At 35.8% G+C, this 27,849-nt stretch overlaps 2 protein-coding genes across 3 annotated transcripts in view; one reads left to right on the forward strand and one right to left on the reverse strand.

Moving 5' to 3' along the window:
* LOC150102656 (uncharacterized) overlaps window positions 1-2,770 on the reverse strand; it is a 144,005-nt gene extending 141,235 nt beyond the window's left edge. Inside the window, exon 1 of one of the 2 annotated variants that reach the window (XM_090398926.1) lies at window positions 2,666-2,770. The gene's annotated coding sequence lies outside the window, so the exon portion shown is untranslated. The remainder of the gene's footprint in view (window positions 1-2,665) is intronic. The other variant, XM_090398927.1, reaches the window with a different exon arrangement.
* Window positions 2,771-2,854: 84 nt separating this feature from the next.
* BBS1 (Bardet-Biedl syndrome 1) overlaps window positions 2,855-27,849 on the forward strand; it is a 338,055-nt gene continuing 313,060 nt past the window's right edge. Inside the window, exons 1-2 of the mRNA XM_090399338.1 lie at window positions 2,855-3,034; window positions 10,840-11,012. Coding sequence (XP_090255464.1) covers window positions 3,000-3,034; window positions 10,840-11,012 — 208 coding nt within the window. The 5' untranslated portion in view covers window positions 2,855-2,999. The remainder of the gene's footprint in view (window positions 3,035-10,839; window positions 11,013-27,849) is intronic.

Genomic DNA, 27,849 nt, shown 5'->3' on the forward strand with positions numbered 1-27,849 from the left:
CCTGTTCCATTTCGTTGTCTTTGTGCGGTTCTTCTGTTGTTCTTCACTTTTTGCATGCTCGCACTTCTACAAAGTCTGAAGGAGTAGAAGGCACCGATTCTAACTGATCTTCTGCGACAACGTCTGTGACACTTTCCGAGGGAAACGTGTCAAAGTTTCACTTTTCCAGGCCAATTGATGCTAAGTCATTCACCTAGTCTTATAAATTCTCTATATACCTCCTTGAATATTGTCTCATTTAGCTGTTTTTCCATGACTATCAATGTGAAGTATCTAAAGTTGGGAAAAAAAAACAAAACATGCTTACCGTGCAGTTAAAGCCTTGCTGGCACTTATGCAGGACTCTGAATTTTTTGGGTAGGAGCACTGATATATAATGGCGTGGCGTTCAGGGCATATTTACAACAAATATCACTTGCCGGTCATTCCACACAATCAACACAATTCATCACACTACCGTGCAAGTATCAAATTTCACAAAACGAAGAACTCTTACCTCTATATATCATTCGAAAATCCAAAAATATCACACTAATCAAAACGCGAGCTGCATCTTGTGTTCTCCCTGACTCATTCACTAACATTCAGTGATGCCAATGTTGAAGTAATACAATAGCCATATTTCTATATACAAGTAGCCAAAAGGTGTCACATCTTATTACTAATACTTTGGATTAGAGATAAATGTTAAATTTTTCCAAAGGATTAAACCAAGAATATAATTGCTTGGCATCTTTAATTTATAGCATAACCAAGTGGATAAACTTGCAACATCAATCTCTAATCCAGAGTAATAATGTGTGTCCTTTTGGCTATGGTATATGGAAATATGACTTCTGCATTACTTCAACTTTGGTATCAGTTTTGGGTCTGGCTCCCACTGATGTGCTTTTGTGCTGAAGTGGTTGCTTTCTCTGAGATATGAGCAGCTCTGCTCAGTGGTGGGGTGAGCCTGGCAATGAGTGGAACTACTGCAGTTAAATGATCTTTCAGGTCACTCACTGTTGGGTAATCTGAAGGATCACACGAGTTTTTGGAGAAGTATTCCTGCACTTAAACATACCTCAATAAAGGTTGAAATCAGTCTGGGTAGTAACCCCTGCCATAATGCATAGCCTTATACGTGTCCATAAGTATATGTGCTTATACTTGGATAAAGGATTAAACCAAGAATATAATTTCTTGGCATCTTTAATTTACGATATGATCTATTGGATTAAATGTGTGTCCATTAGATTTTCATATTTATTTATGTATATTCTTCCTCAAAAACATAATGCTACTTACTCGTAAATTTCTGGATGAAGCCAAATTAATCTTTTTCCATTAATATTAGTGTCTTTATGAAGGTTTTGGTTTCCAATAATTTTTTTTAAATATAACTTTTTTTTTCAAGAGCCTCCATAGCACAATTGGAAGAATGACAGTATGTTATGGCCTTTGATCAGAAAAGGCTGAAGTTCGATTCTTGTCGTGATGGGAGGAATCTTTATATGTTTTTTTTTTTCAAATGAAGGCAAGTTAGCCAATCTCATATAGCACTACAAGGTCTTTTCATCCTGCATACAGACAAATCAATCTTCAGACACATGCAATTTACAGACAAAAAAATAATAGTAGTGGTGAGCAGTAGATGATGGAGACAGAGACTTGTAGAGTAGGTGCCCTCCCTTGATTAGTCATTTGACTTCTTGGAAGTGTCATGAAATAATAATTACTTTTCCAATGTTTGAAATGAAACCTCCTAATGAAATGATTATATCATCCTGTTTTGGGATTTTTTTTTAGGATTAATTCCATTTTTTTATAGAGTTCATCTTTTCTTTCCTCTTCTACAGATTCTGTGGGCACCTATACATTAAAATGAAGATATCTAGCAGAAGCTTTCATGATAATAATGACAACATAATTACACATGCATACCTTCAAGTAAAACATTAATACTTAACTGCAAAAAAGAACAATAAAGACTATCAACTTTGTATATTCAGTTATATGAACAAGCGAAGCTCATTAGTTGTCATTTATTTTCCTAGCTGGAACTGGAAAAGGGATTTGGACTTTTATGAACACAACATAACAGATTGTTTCAGTCATCCCAGGAAAACACTGTGATAATTATGCAAGCTCTATGGTATATCACTGCGTTTTAAGAGAATGAAAAATTTATGTTGCAAAACAGTAGTCTCACAATAAATAATTCCTCGGTTCTGTGATATGCCAAAAACAATTATGGAAATACTGCTGACTGTAGCTACTCATAAATTGTCGAGTAGTTATGCGAGAATAAACACACAATTAACTTAGAAATGAATTAAGTTAATTAATTTCAGTTTCAAGTTGACTTGAATTAAAAAAAAAAAAAAACTTGTCTTATGATGTTGGTTAAATCACATTAAAAAGTTACTTTAACAAAATGATTACTAAAAATGCGCGCCCAACACACACGTGTATATTAATTGATATTATACATTTTATATATAAATGGAATGGGCACGCCAAAAATAATGCATTTCATTTCATTTACAGTTGTTTATTAAATTTTTATTCCTTACTTGCTCATACCATTAAGTAAGGATGCATGCTGATTTAGGGCTTAGAAATTTTGTCACGGATGAAACCCTTTACTGAAGTTTAAATAAGAATTAGAAAGTACTACACTTACTCTCTTCTGATATAACTTATTAAACAGTATAAAATTTCATACTGAATGAAAAGAATCTTTAAATCCACGTCAGCTGAACTTGAATGAAACCATGTTACAGTCAACAACTGATGTCATTTATTGTTTCGCAGCGACATCTAGTAATACCAAAATTAACTTACAGTTTATGATGTTTGCAGTGCCAGACGGCATTGTAGCTAGTAGAGAACGTGCTTCATAAAAAGTATTGTTTAAGTAATGATTGCGTACATGAATGATACTCGTTTATGAGTATCATGCTAATCTATAATTTGTGTTTTAGTGGCATAGCTCTTAATTATTCTTTAGCGAAAGTATGGATCTTGACCAAACATTAAATGAATACGCAAGGTAAAATGAAATACAACATGCTATCGTTGCTTTTACGGTTTTGAAACCATTTTCCACAACTATATGCCGCTATGTACACTTATAAATTTGCACGTGGATTTTCACTACTTGCTTATTTAAAGGCTAAATATTTCTCGATGCTGTCATGTGTATTTTATAATTCTTTATTACTATTACAAATTTCTACATTAATGACGGCGGTGTTATTAATTGATACTATTAGCAGACGAAACATGTAGAGGCCTGCGATAGGCTTGCTACTCAGCGTTGCAGAGCGTAAGCTTATGCACTGTAGTCTGAAAAAAAAATACATTCACTGTTTTCATCACCTTTAGTAAGGCTAGGGATCCAGCTCATAGGCAAGTAAATCCTTCAATGTTGACACAAGCTGCCCGTTTCTTTGTTCCTTGGGTTTGCAATTCATCTTCAGGGTATTATTATTATGTGACACCTCCATGTTAGTGTGTTCTTCAATGGCCAAGTAATCCTATGAGCTATCTTGGACACTTTAGCAGTATATCTTCTGAACTTCAATTCTCTATCCACCATCTCAGTAGTCTCATTAATTTCCTGAGTATATTTCCATCAATGCAGTACACAGCTTGTAATCTTTAATTCCAAAATGCATAACTTTAACTTTTTCTTATCAACTGTTATTCGTTATCTTTCTTTTACTACCAGCCTATTTAAATCATCGTACAAGCTCTCTACATCAGTTTGATTAATTGTTATGCTACCCGCTACCCACCTTTGTACATCAGCAAACAACTGAATACCTCCCTTCAAATCATTTCCTATATAATTTATGTACAAATTAAACAATAATGGTCCAAGCACAGATCCTTGTGGCACACCATTAGCTACCTGTTTCATCCTAGACTGTACCCCTTCATACTTCAGTATTCCTTGGGGTACTCCCTGACTTATGCATTTGGACTGCCAACTTTCTGGCTGGATGCTCACTTCAGGTGATTGTGGACAATTACTTATCTTTTAAGTATGCAACCAATGCAGGAGTCCCACAAGGCTCTGTTCTCTCACCCACTTTATTCTCTCTCTCTCTCTCTCTCTATATATATATATATATGTATATATATGTATTGGACTGGTAGTCTACTCTGGTAGACTACCAGTCCAATACATAGTTTTGCTGATGACAGCATATTGCATTCCTTCCATTCATTTAATAAACCCAACAATGCACAAATCACTACAGTATCTATATTCCTAACCACTACTACCTTAAATACAGATCTCCATAATATTTGTCAGTGAAGTTTGGATAATTTGGTCAATTTCAAGCAAAACACAACTCTGTCTTATATCACCCAAAAAAGAACCCTTCTATCCCAGCCTTAATTTTGACAATACCCAAATCCTTATGCATAATGAGATTTATCTTCTTGGGATAACACTAACATCAAATCTCTCTTGGCACAAATATATTACAAATATTGCCCCGTCTGCCTCCAAAAAATTAGCTTTTCTTTTTTTGCTTGAAGCATTACTTTAACTCCAAACTACTAACTTTATACAAATCATAAATCTGTCCAATCATTGAAAATTTCTCCCACATCTGGGGAGGTGCCCCCAAGAGCTAGTAAAGATACAGAACAATATACAGAAAAGCACAGTCAGACATCAATCATTCCCCACTCACTGATACTCATCATTCACTTTCATACAGGCACTCAGTTTTTGCTGCTTGCATCTTCTATAAATACTTCTATGGCCACTGCATATCAGAATTAGCATCAATAATATTCCTATCTTCTATCAAATTTGTTCAGATGCATGCAGTAACTAACCAACATTACCTCACAGTGAAACTCCAAACTCACTTAACAAATTTCTCCTCCTCTTCATTCATCTCTTCCACTGCTGCCCTCTGGAATAATCTGCCATCTCGTGTTTCCCAAGGAATACAATCCACATCTTTTCCAGATAAATGTGAACAAGTTTCTTCTTGCCCATCCACAGTACTAGCATACTATAGTTGACCAATCTCTCATGAACGTTTGCACCTTACTTCTGAAAGGAAGATGATCTTGTGTTCTTCTACAATGTAGATCATCAATGCTACAATTTGAAGCACTCGATCCATTCATCAGGTGCTTCAAATCAAACTGAACAGCATGAATACAATGATAGTTATGAGGATCAGCTGAGGGAATGTGGACTGAAGAGTTTGGTGGATAGAAGAAGGAGAGGTGATATGATTGAGACTTTTAAACTGTTGAGAGGTGGTTATTACAGGGTTGACACTGGGGAGTTCTTTTGCTTGGCTGAACAGCAGGAAGGAGTGGTGACAAGAGGCCATCTCTGGAAGTTATGAAAGGAAACTGTGATCAAGAGGGTGAGGAGTGGTTTCTTTGCATGGAGGATGGTTGAACCATGGAATGCATTGCCTGATGGAGTGGTGAGAGCAAGAACAGTCAATGAGTTCAAGGAGTGGTATGATAGACTTTGTGTTTCTTAGGAAGGACCTCCCACGATGAGTCTTTTGACTCCATGGAAGCCTGAATAATAATAATAATAATAAAACATAATAATAATTGCCATAATTTAACATTAGAAGGCTCTACGACAGAAGTTTCAAATTATAGAACAATTAGTATAATAGGAGTTGTGGTTAAGGCATTGTGAGATTTAAGGACAGAATTTTGGAACTGGTGAATAGGAATGAATGTGACACTCTGTGTGAGAATAGCACAGCTTTGTGCAAGTAGGTCTTGCTTTGTCATTTACTCATATCATATAATATAGTATCAGTTAAGTTGGATAAAGATAAAGACTACATGATGATACTGCTGGAAAAGCAAAGGCATCCAATAGGATACTATGCAGAAGCCTTTGCTGAATGCTTGAAGTTAAATGTCATTCAAATCTGATTCAATAAATTGAAGCATAGGATAATGTCCAATTCAGTGTGTTTCAATAAATTGAAGCAGATTGGAATGAACATTATGCTGGTCACTTGGATATGTAGATGGCTGTTATGCTGAGAACCATCAGAGAGATGGCAGATGATGACTAGTATCCATAGGGTTATATAAGACATTGCTTTTTATTATATATGGGAATATTATTGATATGGGATTTTTGAGACATAATAAAAGAACTAAACCAAACACTAATAATGGAAACCATAGAAAAATAACAAACCAAATAAAAAGAGTGAATTTTAGATATGCCATTCATCCAGAATGAATGGCATATGATAAAATACCCGTTACAAACCAAATTGTCAAAGAAACAGAGGCAGACTGATGGAACAGTGTGCTGAGAACTGAAATATTCCACCTGACCTAGAGTTATGAAAGGAGGAAGAAAGTATTATTGTAAGCATGTTTAGTTTATTGATGTTGCAAAACTGGGGAGAGAGCAGTTGTTAATAAAGGTGATATAGAAATTCTGTAGATTTCTATGTCACCTTTATCAAGTCTATGCCATGATACTGCTGGAAAAGCAAAGGCATATGACAGTATACCGTGTAGAAGTTTGCTGCATAAATTGAAGCAGATTGAAATGGACATGCTAGTTGCATTATCTCACCAGCATAATGTCCATTCTAAACTAAGGATAATATCTCACTAGCATAATGTTCATTCTAAACTAAGGATAATAATTATTATTATTAAGAGACCTCCAGAGAGTCAGGAATTCATCGAGGGAGGCCATATTATTCACACCAGCTGTCATACCTGTTTTTGAATTCATTCACGGTACTTGTACACACACACAACATCCAACAGCAAACCATTCCAGTCACACACTACTCTATGAGAGAAAAATCAAGTCCTAACCCTCTTCTTGACAGCATTCATTCTCAACTTGGGAGGCAGTTAAGAAGTGTTTGCAGGAGGCAATGGCTGACTGTATAACTGTATACCTAGAGTCCAAATAATAAATCAAGTAGGGATTAAATGGATGAATAACACCGTTAAGCTTGAGCTGCAAAAAAAAAGAAACAACTTTAACTGTGGAGGGAATTTAAGGAGAAAGGTAACCTGCAGGCACATGCACGGTGTAAAGCCCAGGCCAGAAGGGTAACAAGTGTGGTAAGAAAAGCAAAAGTGGATAATGAAAGAACATTAGCCATGCAGGCTAAAGAGAATCCCAAACATTTTTTTCGATATATTGCAAGTAAAAGAAAAAAATGTATACGGCAGATTGATTTTAAAGAATGCCAATGGTAAGCTATCAACTAGGTTGATAGCTTTTAGCAAAATGGCTACTCATTAGTTGAACAATCACTTCTGCATCTTTCATATTCATTCTTTCTTTCACTTGCAGCATAACGATAGAATTCTTTTGGGTTGTCTTTAACTTGCATAGCCAGTTTCTTTTTATACTCAGACTTGGCTTTCTGTACAACACTTGTGACTTTTGGCCTGCTGCTTATAACTATCATATATTGACATCATCCTTATGCATGTGATATTCCTTCCACCATCATCTTTTTCTTACAAATCTCTTACTTAATTAGATTACACATCCATTTCCTACTCTGTTTTGAACTACTCTTTGAAATCTATGGACACATTCTGATATTGCATCATTTAAGTATTTTTTAAACACTTCCCACACTGTCGATATCCTTCCCATCCAATAACTGATAATATGGCACAGAACCAAGCATACCCCTCAGCTGGTCATAATTTCCTGCTTTGTACTTCACCATGTAACCTTTTCTGAATGTAACATTCATAAATTTTCCAGATCCGAAGTGAGTACCACATCCACCAGCTGGAGGCAGAATAGTTACAGCTTTAACTGAAATCCCCTCTGACACTATAATCAGATCTAACACTTTCACCTATAGTTCCTTCTGTCACATGCTGCTTGAGGAAGTTGTCTTGCAACAGCTCAATAAATTCAGCTTCATTCTTCTCATGCAATTTCATATTTACCCAATCAATGTTTGGATAATTAAATTCCTCCATTATGATTATTCTTTTCACACCCATTGTATTTATTTGTTGATGCATTTCTTCATCAATAGCAATCGATCCACCAGGTCTGTAACAACACTCCACTGTGTATTTAATCTTGTTAGACTCTACCCACACCAGATGACTTCAAACTCACTGCCACATGAAAAACTATTACTAGTATTGCATTCATAGCTCTCAACTCTAACTGGATTCAAGACATTTGATATCATTAGCAGCATGCCCCCTCCTCTCTGTCCTTCCTAAAATACTGTACTCTTTGCATTTGATACGCATTAGGGTATCCTTTTGATAGCTAAGTCTCACTAATGCCTACAACATGAGGTCTCAATATATTAACCAAGGCAACAAAGTCTGCTCCTTTGTTTCTGATACCCCCTAGCTTTGTTTCTGATACCCCTACAGATATAATAAATTACTTGCACGCTCTTTTGCATACACTTGTCTATGGTCTGCATGACACAGTTAAACAATTTGCAGATCTTTGTTCTTATCTAGTTCCTTACTTATGCAGACATTGTTACACATTTGATAGGTCCAAAACAGACGAACACAGAATTGTTCTCTCTTTATAAACATTTCCATAATAATGACCATGCCCATCATCATCAACACAGTTAACTCACATTGTCACTCTTACACACAGATTCTCATGATTCCTCCTATCAGAATTCAGTTTCCTTCCTCTGTGTAGATCTTATATCAATTGATAATTTTTCAAGATTCCTGATGCCAAATGCATTCAAATGTAGGCCACTCTTATACAAATCCAATCTTCCCTGAAACTCACTCCACACATTTATTTCTTATCTAGTTCCTTACTTATGGGAACATCTTTACAAATGCTTGATAGGTCCAAACTGCATGAACACAGAATCATTCTCTCTTCATAAGCATTTCCATTCCCATCATTAACACAGTTAACTAACATTGTTGCTCTTATACACAGACTCTCACGATTCCTCCCATCAGAATTCAGTTCACCTACTCTCTGTGTTATGTCTCATATCAATCAATAATTTTTCAAGACTACTGATTCCAGACTCATTTAAGTGTAGGCTCTTCCTCTTATACATATCCAATCTTCCCTGAAACTCACTCCACACATGCAAAAACTTGTATCCATTCTTTCTACACAGCCTATACATCGACTCATTTGACATCATAGCCCTTCTTCTTAATTCATTTTTATCATATCAAGGTAATACTTTCTCACTCTTCACTCTCACCTCTTTCAACAACTCATGTTGAAAGAGGTGAGAGTCCTTTTTCAACATGAGTTGAAAGAGGACTCTCATTCAACTTTCAACAGTCCCCTTTCATGTCCTCTCTCATACTGAACTTATCTCTAGTTAAGTCATTAGTACCTACTACAATTACGATCTTGTTTACTTTTATTTTCTGTTTTTGAATTGCTTGCGTTATCTTTTTAATTTTTGCACTGGGAAAACTTGATGTTATAACCTTTTCATCAGTGGCATGTTCTATGTTAGAGTCACCATACTAAATAACATTGTTATTATTGTTATTATGTGACACCTCCAGGGAATCCAAGAACTCATCATGAGAGGGTAATCTACTCTGCTTTGCTAAATACATCTCACCCTCTCCAACAATGCCATCTTTCCTTTTATAATTAATTTTACTTGCCAGATTTTTGTTATTACACACTAACTTACCTAATGTTACTTAAATTATTTGCAAGTTTACTTGCAAACATTATCCATAGTTCTTATCATCTTTTTAATCATCCTCCAGTCTATGTACTGCATTAATAGAATCGGACTTCCGAAAATTGATGAGAAATTGGAGTAGAGGATGGACAAAGATTTGAAGTTCAGAGAACATATATAAATGTCGGATAAAATAGTTGAAAAATATCACTTGGATTACTTTATGCTGGCAGATTAGGAATAAGCAAGTTATTGATCCTTTTTATAAGGCTCTGATAGGGCTAGAGCTGGACTGTGTGCAGATTTGACCTGTATTTCTTGTACATGTTAATCATTCTTGCACCCTTGTTCTCTTATGTCCTAATGTACTGGAAAATTTCTTCAGCATCTACTTTACAAAATCCCTTCAGTAACTTATGTTGGAGAAAATCCAGAGTTATAACCAGAATAGTGACTGGTTTGTAGTGTGTTCTTTGTGACGAAGATTTAAGGGTTACAAAGTTTAGTTGATAGGCAGAGAAGAGGAGATATTATGGAAACATAAGTTACTGAAGGGATTTTGTAAAGTAAATGCTGAAGAAATTTTCCAGTACATGATAGGACATAAATAAGAGAACAAGGGTGCAAGACCCCCCCCGTAGAGAGCATTGAATGAATGAAATGCATTTCCAGAGGCAGTTGTGCTTTGTTAGCAAATGAGTATAAGGGAAGATGTCAGTTACCCTGTGAGTAATGGCTATTGCGGACCTCCGAATCAAGCTTTACACCTCTATGGAGGTTCCCGTATAACAATAATTTAAACCTGTTTTGTGTCTGTGTATGCACATGTGCACTAGTTTCTTTACATGCACGCTGTGCATGTATACACACACACATACACACATATGTTGGTCTGGTTGGCTAAGTGGTTAGTGCATCTGCTCTCCAGCCAAAAGGCAGCGGGTTCAAATCCCACCGTGAGCATGGATGTTTGTGATTGTCTGTGAAAGTGGTGGTGATGGGCAGTAGATGGTGTTAGTGTAGTTGCTGTTCATTGATTGAGTGATTGGTGGAGACAGAGAGTTGCAGAGTAGATGTCCTCCCTCAGTGAGTCTTTGGACTCCCTGGAGGGGTTACATAATAATAATAATAATAATAATAATAATAATATATAACTTTTTTTTTTTCTCTCCCACAGCAAATCAGGCTCATCTTTAAAGTGGCTTAATGCACATTATGATCCTCTTGCAACTTTGTACACTTTCTCTTCTTGTATGTGTTTAGCAGATCTCAATGGTGATGGTGATTATAAATTAATTATTGCTGATCTTGGTACGGGAAGTTACAACATGAAAATGAAAGTTTATAAAGGTAGGTATATATTGATTTACTCGGTTGATATACATTTTTAAAAAATTGAATGACTAGAAACCAAGAAAAGTGAAAACAAAGTTTAATAGAACAATTAGTTTCAGCTTGTATCAGCCTTCTTCAGGTGCACATTAAAAAAGAAATAACCAGTAAAAACATAGAGGAAATAACTATAAACACCACGAAAAGTTAGTGTATATATTTCAACATTGAAGTCTGTGCATTCAAAACTGTTCTCTCGTTGGCTTCATTGTTGGGTGTATTCATGTGTATAGCATCTTGCGAACACCAGTATTGGATCGTAGCACATTGACAGTCTGAAAGGTTGTAACTCAGGTTGTTGTTGAGAATGATTTCTTTAGATTCTATTATCTTCCTTTCTAATTCATCATAGCAATGGAAAATGTTATTAGACTTGTCCCATAGAACTGTATGGCTAAGGTTTTCTTCATTAGAATTGACTGAGAACAGAACATGACTTAACAGAGCACTGACTCGCATTCTCTCGTAACTGACGTCTCTCTTATTGTCTTCAGTGTGTAACTCAATCAATTTCTCTGTTTAGCCAAAGTATGGTATATCACAGTTGCACCAAATCTGGTAAACACCGGGATATTTAAGGTTATGATTTCTATATTTCGGGCTACTCACTAAGGCGCTGATTTTTGGAAGGGGTGTAAATAAAGTTCTAATGTTGTATTTCCTAAGAACCTTGGCCATTTTGGGTGAGACAGAGCTTATGTATGGTATAGAAATGTTACCTTTCACACTATTGGGCTCTTCATTGTGGCGATGGGTGGATTTAATAGAAATTTGTCAGTTGTTTTTGTGAATAACCATTCAGTCGAAAAGTAGTCCTAAAAAAATTGAGTTCTTTATTAAGTTCTATCTCATCAATAAGAAAAGAGCGAGCATGATGTCCTAGTGTAGAAATGATTCCAAACTTTTGAGGAGGATAATGATGGGATTGACCGTGAGATATCTGTTGGTGTGGGTAGGTTTTCTGTAATTCAAGATTTTTAATTTCTCCGAGAAATGGTTCAGTTTAATGTCCAAAAAAGGAAGAGAACCATTAGCTTTTTACTCAGCTGTAAATTTTATGTTCAGATGTTGCTTAAATAAGATGTTCTAGGAAGTTCAGGAGAGATTCACGGCTAGGGCTCCAAATCAGGAAAATGTCATCAATATATCTTTTCCAAATTCTTGATTTTAAAGGATAAGAGGAGACGACTTTAACTTCCAGATCTTCTAAATAGATGTTCGCAAGTACAGGTGACAACGGATTACCCATTGTAAGACCAAAATTTTGTTTATAGATGGTATCCTGAAACTTGAAGTATCCTGAGTGGATGCAATGAGTAAGTAAGGCCATGATCTTTTTAGATAATTTATCTTTGAGTAGTAAAAGAACTTCGTCTGTAGAAAACATTGGTAAATAAGTAGACTATGTCAAAACTTGCCATGATTTCATCTTCCTTAATAATAATAACTTTTATACATGATATAAAATCTGCAGAGTTTTTAATAAAAGACGATGACTTACCAGAAAAATATTGAGAGATTTAGCCAGATATATGAAAAGGTTATATGTTGGAGAGTCAATTCCTTCTACGTTAGGTCCAAGTGGTGTGATATTATTATATCACACCTCCAGGGAGTCCAAAGACTCATCGAGGGAGGGCATCTACTCTGCTGCAATTCTTCGTCTCACTACTCCACCAACCTTCATCATCTACCACAAACGCCATTTATTGCGAATACCACCACTAGTACTTTCACAGACAATCACAAACATCCATGCCCAAGGCAGGATTCGAACCCACAGCCTTTTGGCTGGAGAGTGGATACGCTAACCGCTCAACCAACCAGGCCGGCATATAATCATGGAATTAGCAGATGGAGAGAACGAAGAGAAAGGTGTATGTTTCTAGGTAGTTCAAAGGTTGTTCTCAGTAGATTGGTAGTCCTGTTGTGGAGTTCACAGGTGAGATAAAACTTTTGAGGAAGATAATGATGGCATTGACTGTGGATAGGACCGGCACATAGTATTTTTCTTGTGTGTGCAATTAATGTTCGCCACCTTTCCAAAAAAGTTTTTTTGAATAAAGTGTGAATAAAATAAACACGAAATGAAAACCAAATGAAAACTGCTTTACAGTATAACTGGTAATTAGTTTACGGAATTAACAATGCATAAAAAGTATATTAATTAAAGGTAACTTTAATGAATAACTTCTATATTTCGGCGTCACGTTGCCATCTTCAGGAACATAAAGATATGGTATGTGCACGCAGGCACTAACAAAAGCAAATGAGGAAGAAAGCAAGAAACTAATATTGTTCCTAAAATCCTAATGGTGCCCTCTGGTCGGCTAATTTAGTTGTCTTGGCAGTTGGGCTGAAGTTCTCATAATGTAAGTCTCCCAAATTTGGGGTAGTTTCATGCACCCAAATTTGTTGGTTAGGAACGTTTTTTAGAGCTGCTGAAGATTCCTTGAATAATCTTTCGTATTTAAACTTGCTGCGGTGTATTATTTTTGTTTTCTTCCAACGAATTCTATGGTGGGTACCTAAGGCATGGTCTGCCAGCCCAGAGCGGCTGTACTGGTGAAACCGGATGTAGTCTTTGTGTTCTGAAATCCTGATATTTGTTGTTCTGCCTGTTTGGCCAAAGTAGGACAATTTGTAGCTGCAAGGGACCTGGTATACACCAGGTAGGTCTAGGGGACCTGGTATACACCTACCTGGTGTATACCAGGTCCCTTGCAGCTGCAAATTGTCCTACTTTGGCCAAACAGGCAGAACAACAACTATCAGGATTTCAGAACACAAAGACTACATCCGGTTTCACCAGTACAGCTGCTCTGTGCTGGCAGATCATGCCTTAGATACCCACCATAGAATTCGTTGGAAGAAAATAAAAATAATACACTGCAGCAAGTTTAAATACGAAAGATTATTCAAGGAATCTTCAGCAGCTCTAAAAAATGTTCCTAACCTCAACAAATTTGGGTGCATGAAACTACCCCAAATTTGGGAGACTTACATTATGAGAACTTCAGCCCAACTGCCAAGACAACCAAATTAGCCTCCCAGAGGGCACCATTAGGACTTTAGGAACAATATTAGTTTCTTGCTTTCTTCCTCATTTGCTTTTGTTAGTGCCTGCGTGCACATACCATATCTTTATGTTCCTGAAGATGGCAACGTGACGTTGCCAAAATATAGAAGTTATTCATTAAAGTTACCTTTAATTAATATACTTTTTATGCGTTGTTAATTCCGTGAACTAATTTCCAGTTATGTATGACCAACGTATAAGCCTTGCTGCTTTACAGTATAATGTTACCTGCAGATTAGTCCTGCTTATACAAATATTTTCAAGTTATATACATTTTCAAAATAATATAAAATAGTAATATAAAATTAAGAGATTTCTTCAAATATTCTTTACATTAATTTTGCATTAATAAATAAATTAATTTTGAAGATTCAATGAAAATAGATAAGAGAATTTTACAAGAATGTTTCGCATTGGACTCAAGTGTTCGCCGATTATTTTGTGTCGCTGATGCCACCTAACAGCCCACTAATATAACAGGCTCGAATGTCGAGAAGAATGAGTTATCAGTAGTAAGCTGACTTTTAGTGCTGGACCACATGCATCCAAACCGATTAAAATTAGGATACAGCCCTTACACGGAACTGAACAATTAATCATAAGTTGATTTATGATGCATCAAAAAATAAAGAAGAACTATTTTAGGTATATTTTCGTAAATTTTAATCAAAACTTACAGTGATATAATCTGGTCCAGGATACGATTTCAGAATTTATTTGTTCGTTTCCGGGAAGATCTGAAGGTGCCCCAAACGGAAGACAACGTACATTCATAATTATATGTACCATTCATTCTTCGTTTAAACTCTTATCTTATATTTTTTTGACATCTTTTAGGCACCTTTTCTTCTGTGGCACCTGTGTATATTGCACACTTCGTACATGCCACCATCCGGACCTGACTGTGGAGATATCTGTTGGAGTATTTTAAGTAGTCCATATAATCGTGGAATTAGCGGAGGGAGAGAACGAAGAGAAAAGCATGTGTCTAGGTAGTTCAGAGGTTATTCTCAGTAGATTGTTGGTCCGGTTGTGGAGTTCATGGGTGGGATAAAACTTTTGAGGAGGATAATGATGGGATTGTCCATGGAGATATCTGTTGGTGTGGGTAGGTTTTTCTGTAAATAGAGATTTTTAATTTCTCTGAGAAACGGGTCAGTTTAATGTTCAAAAAAGGGAGAGAACCATTAGCTTCAAACTCAGCCGTCCCACCCGTGAACTCCACAACTGGACCAACAATCTATTGAGAACACCCTCTGAACTACCTAGAAACATATGCCTTTCTTTTTGTTCTCTCCATCTGCTAATTCCATGATTAAAAACGAAATTAAAACGGAACGCTATTTCCACGTTTACAGAAAACCTACCCACATCAACAGATATCTCCACGGTCAATCCCATCATTATCCTCCTCAAAAGTTTGTAATCATTTCTACACTAGGGCATCGTGCTCGCTCTCTTCTTGATGATCAGATAGAACTTAATAAAGAACTCAATTTTCTCAAGACCACTTTTCAACTGAATGGTTATTCACAAAAAACAATTGACAAATTCCTATTAAATCCAGCCGCTCACCACAATGAAGAGACCAGTAGTGTGAAAGCTAACATTTCTATACCATACATAAAGCTCTGTCTCACTCAAATTGACCAAGGTTCTTAGGAAATAAAACATTAGAACTTTATTTACACTCTTTCTGAAAATTCGCTCCTTAGTGAGCCGCCTGAAACATAGACATCACAATCTTAAATATCTCAGTGTTTAACAAAATTTGGTGCAACTGTGATATACCATACTTTGGCCAAACAGAGAAATCGATCGAGTTAAGCATTGAAAAACATAAGAGAGATGTCAGTTACGGGAGAACGTGAGCCAGTGCTCTGTCTAGTCATGTTCTGTTCTCGGCCAATTCCGATGAAGAAAACCTTAGCCATACAGTTCTATGGGATAAGTCTAATAACATTTTTCATTGCTACGATGAATTAGAAAGGAAGATAATAGAATCTAAAGAAATCATTCTCAACCCCCTTACATCTCAACAACAACCTGAGTTACAACCTTTCAGACAATCATTGTGCTATGATCCAATACTGGCATTCACGAGATGCTATACACATGCGTACGCCCAACAGTGAAGCCAACGAGAGAACAGTTTTGAATGCACAGACTTTAACTCTTCAACATTGAATATATACACTAACTTTTCATGGTGTTTATAGTTATTTTATTGTTATTATTACAGGGGACTCCAAGGAATCCTTAGACTCATCGAGGGAGGCCCTAAACATCATGTCCATCACAACTATTTGACATTCACACAGTATCTGTTATACTTTGCCTTGAACTCATTCACTGTCATAGCACCCACAACAGACTCTGGCAGCTTATTCCACTCATTCACCGCTCTAAAAGTAAAAAACCTGGCTCTAACACCATAACTAACCACACTCTTGCCCAGCTTCCATGGATGTCCCCTAGTCCTCCCACCACCAGTCCTGTTATCAAAAACATCCTCTGAATTAATCCTATAGAAACCCTTCAGCAATTTGAATGTCTCAATCATATCTCCCCTTTTCCGCCTATCAACCAATTTCTGCAACCCACAAATGTTCAACCTGTTCTCATAAGGTTCATTCCATAGACCTGCTATCATCTTGGTCACTCGCCTCTGGATCCTATCAACCTCCTTCCCATCAAGAAGAAATGTAGGTGACCAAATCTGGGCACAGTTGTCGAGATGGGGTCTTATCAAGGCTCAATACAGAGGAACAATAACTTATTTCTCTTTGCTTATTAAAGTATTCTTCAGCATCCAAGTGATTTGATGAGCTGATTTGGCCACTTTTGCAATGTGCCCCCTAAACTTTAACTCCCTATGCACCAACACTCCGAAGTCCCTGGCCTCACCAATCTCCTGGCCAATGTGATGTACTGCTGCTAATCTTTTCACCCCCAAAATGCATAACCTTACATTTTTCCACATTAAATTGACATCCATTCTCCTTATCCCAGACCTCCAATCTATCCAAATCATCCTGCAAAATTTTGACATCTTCTGCATTCATTATTGCCCTACCCAACTTTGCATCATCAGTGAACAATTGAACCATTCCTCTCAGATCCTCCCTATATCGTTAATGAACAAATTAAACAGCAGTAGTCCAAGAACAGAACCCTGCGACACACCACTTGTCACAGGCCGTCTTTTGTACTCTACTCCTGAGTAAACTACTCTCTGATATCTCTCCGTCAACCACCCTCCTATCCATTTCACCAACCCTATATCCATTCCCATATGTTGCAGTTTATGGATTAGAATTCTATGTAGTATCCTGTCAAAGGCCTTTGCCAGGTCCAGCAGTATCACTGTAAACCCATTATCCTTATCCAGTTCACTGTGTTATAAAACCATGCTGTCCCCCATACAGTATCTCATTTTCATTAATCCATTTCTGTATTTTTCCCTTGTCTACTTTCTCTAAGACCTGGACGACGACTTCTGATATGCTGATCGGTTGGTAATTTGCAACAGTTATTTTGGATCCTCCTTTATGCAGTGGAACTATTTTCCCCTCTTTCCACCCCTTCAGGACTAAACCAGACCCGAGACTCAGATTAAACAATATGGTCAAGAGCACTGACAATTCTTTAGCCATTTCACATAAGACCTGTGCTGGTATACCATCCAATCCCAGATGTCTTCACTTTAAGGTTCTGTAATAGACTATTCACCTCCACTTCATTCACCACAATTCCCATATAAACTAATGATTGCTTCATTCCTTCAATGTCACCACCTGGATGATATACTCTTGCAAAGTGCTCACTCATTAATTCAACTATATCGACTGATTCAGTGACCTCCCTACCAACGGCATTCCTTAAAATCATTCTGCCGTGTACAGTTTTTCTTTTACTTGCAGCATATTGAAAGAACTGTTTGGGATTCTCTTTATCTTGCATGGCTAATTTCCTTTCATAACCCGCTTTTGCTTTTCTTACCATATTGGTTTCCCTTCTGGCCTGGGCTTTATACTGTGCATGTGCCTGCAGGTCACCTTTCTCCTTAAATTCCTTCCACAGTTGTTTCTTTTTTTGCAACTCAAGCTTAACCTCCCTACCGGCTAGGACGTCTATAGACGTCCAACTAAATCTGGATATGATTCAGCCCACCTGTTTAAAGAACCTGGATAAGAAGTGCAATTTGACTGTCATGTCCATTAGAAGGTGTGATAAACCCTCATGCTGAAGAGAACGGTTAATTGGATTATCTCCCGTTCGTAGGTGCCTCTCAGTTGCCTATAACAAGAAACGGACTTTCTTGTTCCATGCTGGTGAACTGGATTTTAGTTATATATGATAGACTAAAAATAGAGAAATTATTTATATTTTTGTTTTCTCTTTTTATTGTACGATACAATTTTAATTTCTGGACAAAATAAAGGTCTTGCATAATTTCTTCACTTAAATATTGCCTTACCTTGGAGAACCAATTTAATTTTTTATTTTTTTGCGCTAATTTTTTTCTAATCGCTTACTAGACAAAATATTTTTCTTTGTTCTCGAAGAAATTAATTCACAATAATTATTTGAAATATTCTTTTAAAAAAAGAAAAGAAAACCGGCTGCCGACATTCCAGTTTATATTATTTTTATTTTTGTACAAAACCTTCGAAATCGAATAATACTTAACAGATTTTCTTTAGAGAATAACATGAAATTCTTTAATCATATTACTAATTTTATAATATTATTAATATTACTAAATTAATAATATTACTAAATTTTTTCTTCATGTTGTATAGTAATCTGTACTTTCACTTTCTTGGTTTCCTTGTGTAATTGGTCATTACAAAATGAAATTAACAGTTATGATTTAAATTTATATTTTCAGCATTATTTTATTCTCCAATTTTTAAAGTAAGCAATACATTTGCTTATTTTTATCATTCAGAATATGTATATCAAATGTGAAATTTCATTTCCATATTTTTACAATAGAATTGAACTTTATTTCGCCTCTGATAGTTTAACCCCCCCCCCCCATTGCATTACTATCACACACCCAAAAACTGTTATGAAACATAGGTACAGTTTTTATTTAATTCGTTATTTTTCTCTAGTAATTGTTCCACATAACTTTAATTTTTCGATACTGAAACTATGTGGTGATTATTATAAATTATCATCATCATCATCATCATCAAATTCCTGCCATGTACCCTCAAGGGGTGTACAGGATATGACAGTACTACATGAAAAAATTACATCATTACTAACTTCCTATCTACAATTTTCCTCCAAATCAGTCTGTTACTTGTCAAGACTCCAACATTATCAGATCTTATATTTCTATCGTCTAAGGCACTTTGTACCGTATCAATCCACCTATATCTTGGTCTTCCTCTGGGTCGTTTTCCTGCCAACCTGGCAGAGAACACTTGTTTTGCTAATCTTTCCTCTCCCATTCTATTTAAGTGACCATACCATCTGAGATTAGCTCTGCTAACGCATTCCTGGATGCTGACAATGTCAAGTTCTTTCCTAATATCCTCATTTTTAATATGATATTGCCATTGATGCCATCTGTTCACGCCTTTAATCTTTCTCAGGACTCTCATATCTGCGGTCTCTAGTCTTTGGTCAAGTGTTTTACTTCTGACCCAGCTCTCAGATCCATAAGTTAAAATTGGTTTAAACACAGTCTTGTATACAGCTAATTTAGTGTTCCGACTAATTTCTTTCTTATTCCATATGAATTTATTTAATTGACTTCCCACGATACCAGCTTTGCTGATTCTGTTATCTATTTCTATATTTAGTTTACCATCTTCAGTAAAAATTGTGCCTAAGTAGCTGAAATGTTTTACTTGTTCCACAGGTTCTCCATTCACAACACAGTTGACATTTTCAGTGATTCTGCCTATTTTCATTGTCTTTGTCTTTTTATTGCTGACCTTCATACCATATCTATTACAACAGCTATTCAATTTAGTCAGAGAATCTTGCAGACTTGTAGCGGATTTATTTAGAAGTATAACATCATCCGCATAAAGCAAAGAGCTGACATTAACATCTCCAATTTTGATATCAGGTTTAATACCACATTCCTTCATAATGTGATCCATATAGATAATGAATAACAGAGGGGATAATGTACATCCTTGTCTCACACCAGATTTAACATTAAACCATCTTCCTGTACTTCCTTCAATTCCAACTGCTGACTCACAACTCAAATAAAGACTAAGTATTGCTTGATATAATGCCCCATTGACACCATATAACTGCAGCGTATTGAATAGCTTCTCTCTTGGCACCTTGTCATATGCCTTTTCCAAATCGACAAAACTTAAATACAGATCTTTGTTATATTCCCATGCTTTCTCGACTATTTGTCGTAAAGTGAAGATCTGATCCTGACAGCCTCTATTTGGCCTGAATCCAGCTTGTTCTTCACCAAGCTTTTCTTCCACAATTCTTCTCAACCGTTTCTCAAGTATACTTGCATAGATCTTGCCAGGAACACTCAGTAGGGAAATACCTCTGTAATTCTCACATTCAGTTTTATTTCCCTTTTTATATATGGGTACTATGAGAGCTCTACTCCAATCATCGGGAATTCGTCCCTCTGCCCAGGCTTTCTGAACTATGCAGTGCAGCCACTGTAAGACTCTTATACCACCATACTTCAGCATTTCTGGTCGAATATCATCTACTCCTGCTGCCTTTCCACATTTCAAGCCTTTGATGGCTTTTTCTACTTCAAGTATGGATATGTATTCCTGACTGCATGCCTGGTCAGTGTTTTTTATCACTGTGCTGTCATCACTGCTTGTTTCATTTAGCAGTTTTTCAAAGTAATTACTCCATACTTCAAGGATATCTTTTTCTCCTGTTTTCATTTCACCTTTATCATCTCTAATTCCTTTTACAGCACTCTTTCCTCCATTCCTAAGCTTCTTCAACAACCTCCAGAATATTTTGCCACCTTCTTGATATTTATTTTCTATATTCTTGCCAAAGTCCTCCCATGACTTTTTTTTAGCTAGTTTTACACACTGTTTAGCTTTCTTACATTTGTCTCTGTATTCTGTAAGAGTAAAAGCTGACTTATTTGCCAGGAACTTTTGATATGCTTTCTTCTTTTCCTTCACTGCCTCTTTAACTTCCTGTGTCCACCAGGGAGTTCTGATTTTTTTATCTTTGCACACAACCTCACCACATGCCTCTCTGGCAGAATCAATCAATGTTTCCTTCAGAGTTTGCCACTGAATCTCCAAGGTTTGATTCCTGTTCTCAAACTCTTTCATTTTCTTTTCAATAATCTTTCTGTATTTTAGTCTACAGTTTACATCTGAGAGCTGCTCAACTTTTATTCGCTTTAAAACTTTCTTACATGTTATTCTTTTCAATATGAAATTCAATTTTATCCTGCTCAAGACTAAATAGTGATCACTTCCAATTTCAAATCCTCTGTACACTCTGATGTCCTGCACCAGGGAGAAAACATCACTATCAACAATAACATGTCAATGAGACTTTTCTTATTCCTTGCCTCTTTTCTCCATGTGAATTTGTGCACATTTTTATGTTGGAACATGGTGTTAGTAATAACCAGTCCGTGTCCTGAGCAGAAATCCAACAGATATTTGCCATTATTATTAGCTTTGCTCTTTTCTCCAAATTTTCCCAAAATATTTTTGTATGTCTCACAATCATTTCCTACTCTACTATTTAGATCCCCAACAAGGACCAACTTTTCCTTTTTCATTGTGTCAGTTGCTTTTTCTAAAGCCTCAAAAAATTCCTCCACTTCTACCTTAGTAGAACCTTCTGTGGGACCATAGGCACAAATAAGTCTCATTGTCCAGTTCCCCATTCTCATATTTGCCCACATTACTCTACTTGAGACTGACTGCCATTCAAGAAGATTAGCCTCGTATTTTGTGTTGAATACTATGGCTACTCCTTCTTTTCCTTGATTGTTATTGCCTGAATATAACATTTTGTATTTATTGCTCAGAAAGATCTCACCAGTTTTGGTCTTTTTTGTTTCAATCACCCCTATTATGTCGATCTGGTACTTATCTAATTCCTCAGCTAGCTCCATTTCTTTGCCATTCAGGCTTCTTACGTTGATAGTACCGATCTTTAACTCTGGTGATGTTGAGTTGGGGTTTGTTTTCAGATTTGTTCCAGTAGCTGACTTTTCGCTGTTCGCCCTGGTTCCCTGGCGAAAACAACGGGGGCCTTGTTTAACCGGGCGACGCCCCAGCCGGCATGAAACTTTGTCATGTTGTACCATCATTTTTTATTTTGGTTTAACCAATAAGAATACAATTTGGTCGGCTAAATCCCAAATTGCCAGCCCATCCTCGTTCGTTCAGTATCAAAGTAGATACCCAACAGGGTGCACCACGAGAAGGTGAGGATTGGACATTAGGTCAGAAGCCCTGGTCGGTTCTCCGCATTCCTTTAAAGGCTATGTGGAGGTCTCCTCTCAGTTATACAGCTTTGACCCTTAGCAAATTATAAATCAGACAATATACATATTTCCTGATTATTATAAATCAGGAAATTATATGATATTCGGATATAGATGAAATTAATATTTAAAATCACTGTCATCCTTCAAATGCAATATCAGAATAAAGAAAGTGGAAAAACCCGAAGTTTCGAAATACATTTCGAAAGCCCGCTCTCGAAATGTAATCGTCTACGGTCTGGATTCTGAACACGCCAATGTTTCGTGATGTTATGACTGAAAAACAATTCAGTCTCATCATGAAGTATTTGCATTTTCAGAATAATGAGGAATACGATCAGGCAACACATCCTTGCCCAGTCCTCAACAAAATTTATGATTTTCTGATGAAAATCCGTCAAAAATGTAGATCACTCTACATTCCTGAGAGAGACTTGATTATCGATGAAAGCCTTATGCCATTCAAAGGTGGCATACATATACTGAAATGTAAGCAGTATATTCCCAAAAAGAAAGTGAAGTATGGAGTAAAATTTTTTATGCTTTGCGAATCGGAAAGTGGATATCTTTGGGATTTCAAACCTTATACGGGATAGCAAACTGTAATCGAGCACGATAAATATTCGGATCTCCCCTTGTCGATGCGTGCAGTAATGCAGTTACTAGACCCTTTACTGGGGAAAGGTTACTGCATTATAATGGATAATTACTATATATGTGTCCTGAACTCGCTGATTTGCTTTTACAGCATCGCACAGATAGTTATGGTACTGTAAATGCAAAAAGGCAAGATATGCCTCCAGATCTGGCTTCAGGAAAGCTATCGAAGGGGGAAATCCGAACTTATCAGCGAGGGAAAGTCTTTGCAATACGTTGGAAAGCCAAAAAAGATGTTTTTCTGCTATGCTATCTTCCCTGCACAATCCATCAACGGAATCCATGGAGAAGCATGGTTTGAAGAAAGAAAAACCCATTGCTGTGTGTGCATACAACGACACTATGGGTTGAGTCGACAGGTGCGATCAGCAGCTATCATTCTACTCTGTAATGAGGAAACAGCATAAAAAATATTATAAAAAAGTGTTTGGACATGTTATTTGAATTTTGAAGTGTTTGGATTTTATTATTTGGAACAGTTTCCTCCTGTACAAGAAAAAATGTTTGTCTACCATAACATATCTAGAATACAGAATAGAAATTGTGAAAGCATTGCTGCATGCACATGCACCTTCTTCAACAAGCAGAAAAACAGGAAATCCTGCCAGACATCTGAGGTTGAACGCTGCTAACTCCAACCATTATCCCGAAAATCTACCACCAACCGCTAATAAAAAAAAAAAAAACCTGCACGCAAATATTATGTATGTAATAAAAAAAATATCAGAAAGGAAACAAAAATCTGGTGCCCTGAGTGTAAAACTGCTTTGTGTGTTTACCCTTGCTTCAAGGTGTTCCACGCTGTTCAAGAATTTTAAATTCTGAACAGTATGAAATAAAAAATGTTTCTTTTCAGGGCCATCAAAACAGTCCTTTTCAGGACTACAAATATTGATAGAGGGATACCCGAATGCACTGTTTCTTTTTCATCTTGAAGGCTAATTTTTAAGTTCTTTTTATGACACAGAGAAACTGGAAAGAGTATTCCAGGTAAAGTATTTCATCAAAACAATAAAAAATAATGAAATAAAATCTACCCTATATATATATATATATAAAATGATAAGCCTTTTTATGTCATGTTTATCGAAACATTTTGAAACTCAGGGGCTACCCTGAGTGTCGAGTCTTCAGAATTCAGGGGCGGAACCCCCTTTCGAGTTATCACAATTGAAGGAGAACTGGTCTACCATACCGGAACACGGGGGGTTGGGCATAGCCCCCTAGTTAATAAATGAAATATATAAATAATAACGGGAACATTTTCACTTTGCCAACACTCAACATTGATGTGATATGGGTTCCAAATTTCTTGTTTTGGAGATATATATATATATATATATATATATATATTACAAAGTTTTGTAATAAAAATTTCTGCTACAATGAAGTTTGGTAGAATCAGCAATATTATTACTACCTTATTTCTGTTTCTCGTGTGGGAGAAAAACGGTAAAATGTCACTCTTATAATTATATGAGATGTTATAATGGCAAAAATAGTAAGAAAAAAGTCATTTGCACTTTCTCTTCAAATCACAAAGAAAGAACATTGTAAATTCAGTCAGTGGAAAAGAAAATACTACATATTTTCTCCTGTTATCTGATTTTTTTTCTTGTAGTACAAAGAAGAAATCACTGCATATAACATGAAGTCTGCAGGAGGGAAAAAAATCTGGAAATTGGTTACATTATAACGAATAGAGAAATCATGTCAGAAAAATTATTCACGTAAGATTCTAATCTATCTCAGCAGACAACATTTTCTTCTAGATTAGATATCTAAAGTAACTGAACCTTTGCTACTATTTTACACTAAAATGAATGGGTATATTCCATAAGTGATTTACGTTTGTAACAGCTGTCTTGCGAATGATTTATGAAATAAATTATCTGAAATACTGAAATATCCGCAGATTGATTAGGTCTATACCCCCCCCCCCCCAAAAAAAAAAGAAGATTATGAAATGCATATGCACCTTTTCTTTGAAAATAATTCAAATCCTCTTTTTCAAGATAATTGTATGATTTAATTTCTAATTTTTGATAATAAAAGTGAAACTGATCATTATAAATTAAGCAATTATTTTGGCATAAATAATGTATAAGCATGTAAACGAAATATCAGTATTTCTGTTAGGATATAGGTAATCAATAATCGAAAAGGAAACAAGACATTCTTGACATATTCTGCACTACAGCCTGAGGCACTTTAGTGTTCTCCCCTTTCTTCTCAATAGCACTGAGAGTAATAAGCCTTCAACTTTTCCTCCAGCTAAGAGGATATTACCAAGTATTTAGAAGACGTAGATTATTTCAGAAATAGCTTCCAGCAGCAGAAGTAATATTTAGATTTTTTTAAAGAAAAACAAACACAAATAATACTACTGAACTTTCGTTTGTGTGGTATGCATATAAACAATTTTGCATGGTGAAAATATAGCATATTATTTCTAAAATTTCACATAATTTCAGCAGACAGTAGAACAGCTGGTTTTAGATTGCAAATAAATAGAACAGAATTAGAAGCTTCAGGATACAATCTGATTGCCGTATATCTTTTTGTCAAAATGGTAAAATTAAGTAATTGATTTTGAATGCTGTCTAGAAAAGCTTTGAAACCTGTGAGTTCTAGGAGAAGATATGGAGGGGGGGAAGCATTAGAAAATCTTCAAAATGAAAAAGAATTTTGAATCATTCCGTATATGATATTTTTCACATTATATTTTCAACATATCTACGAGGATGTGCACTAGATATTATCGTAATATGCATAATACAAATAAATAAATAAATAAATGACGAAGGCGAAGACTCATTGCTAAAATATCATTGGATATAAATTTTTGATACCAAAAAGACACACAATCGGAAACCGAGTAATTCAATGTAGCATATTAACATTTTTTTTATTTTGTCTTTATGAATAACAAAAAATCGTTTCTAAAAATGTGATGATCCATATAATGCTATTTGGCTAGAAACGAAAGAAAAAGGACATATTTATTTCAATAAATATTATTTAAAAATATAAATATTTGACATAATATTTTCAAAGCAAACATTCGAAAATTCGAAAAAAAAATATTCAATTATTATACGTAAAGTGAAAGAACACCAATGCAACTCTTCCGGTGCACTGATTTGTAGAATAAAATACACCAAATGTACTATCACTAAATAGATTCATTGCAAAAGCTGATCAGTGGTCATTTCAGGATTGATTTTTTTCGCATATGTGAAATTTGTTTCAAGTTTTGGGAAGAGACACAATAAATCATTTTAGAGGCAAGAAAGGTCAAATAACTTAGGACAGTAAATGAAATTCTAAGCAACACAATAGACGTAAAGACAGGGGAAAGGGACACAAAGGTCACTCAGCAACAGTTAATCCACTAATGGCTATAGAATAGCCGTAACGAGATTAACGGCCGAGGTAGCTAATGGCATGATAAAAGGTAGAATGCCGACGAAGTTTTGATCCATGAAAAAAGCTAGGGAGTGTTGAATATTTCATCCACACCGGCCGGTTGGGAGGTTAATGGTTATTCATCCATTTAACCCCTACTTGATTAACTATTCGGACTCTTGGTATACAGTCAGCCATAATTTGCAAATGCTCCTTGACCACTTCCCATGCACTATCAATATCCAGCGCTTGCAGTTTTACATGCCAGGACACTGAACCAAGCAATCTACTAAGCTTGTCATACTTGCCAGCACGGTAATTCCACACGTACCCTGTCTTAATAAAAAATTTCACACAATTAGTCACCTCCCAGGTCTCACCTAAAATAGGTGAGAATGATCATAAGTTTAATAGCACAACTAGCTGACACTAGTTGTGCTATTAAACTTTGTTTTCACTTTTCTCAGTTTCTAGTCATTCAATTTAAAAAAAAATATATATATATATATATATATTTTTTTTTTTTTTCTTCTTCCCCCAATTCATTTCTTCTAATTAATCAGGTCTAAATTGTTTAATTTAACTCTTACTCATTTGGTGTTTTTTGTTATTTTTTTTATTATTATATGTATATTTATAATATATTGTATATATTTATAGTAAATCTATTATAAGAAGAAAGTATTAGAATGCTATATCAGTCACAGTTAACACATTACATAAAAGAAGGCAAAATCAATTGAGATATAGAAGAATGGAAAATAATACTGAAGGTGACAGCTATTAGTATGTATATTATTATATGCAGTGGTTGTTTTGTTTAAAGGAGAAATATCACCTTAATTTTAATACCAGTCAACCTCCATCTGCCAAGTCAGATTACCTGAAGTTCCTTGTCATATCGAAAAAAGTTGATCATTTTGACAGGTACCACTGATTTCAGAAGAGAAAAATACAGTAAACCAGAGGATAAAAGTCTACTGGAAGCAGCAAAAAAGAAAAGAGTGAGAAATTAAAAGTTTGCTACTACAATATGACAAAAATGAATTAAGATGGGCTGTGATAGCAAATAAATCATTGAGAGTAGGAGGAATGTGTACAATTCAAGGATATATGGAGTATAATTGATGGATGAAAAGACATATGAATTGCAACCAGTGTTT

Source organism: Typopeltis vanoorti, chromosome 10 (assembly GCF_054136105.1).
Source record: "Typopeltis vanoorti isolate ZY-2024b chromosome 10, IOZ_Tvanoo_1.0, whole genome shotgun sequence".
In the NCBI taxonomy this organism is placed as follows: domain Eukaryota; kingdom Metazoa; phylum Arthropoda; class Arachnida; order Uropygi; family Thelyphonidae; genus Typopeltis; species Typopeltis vanoorti.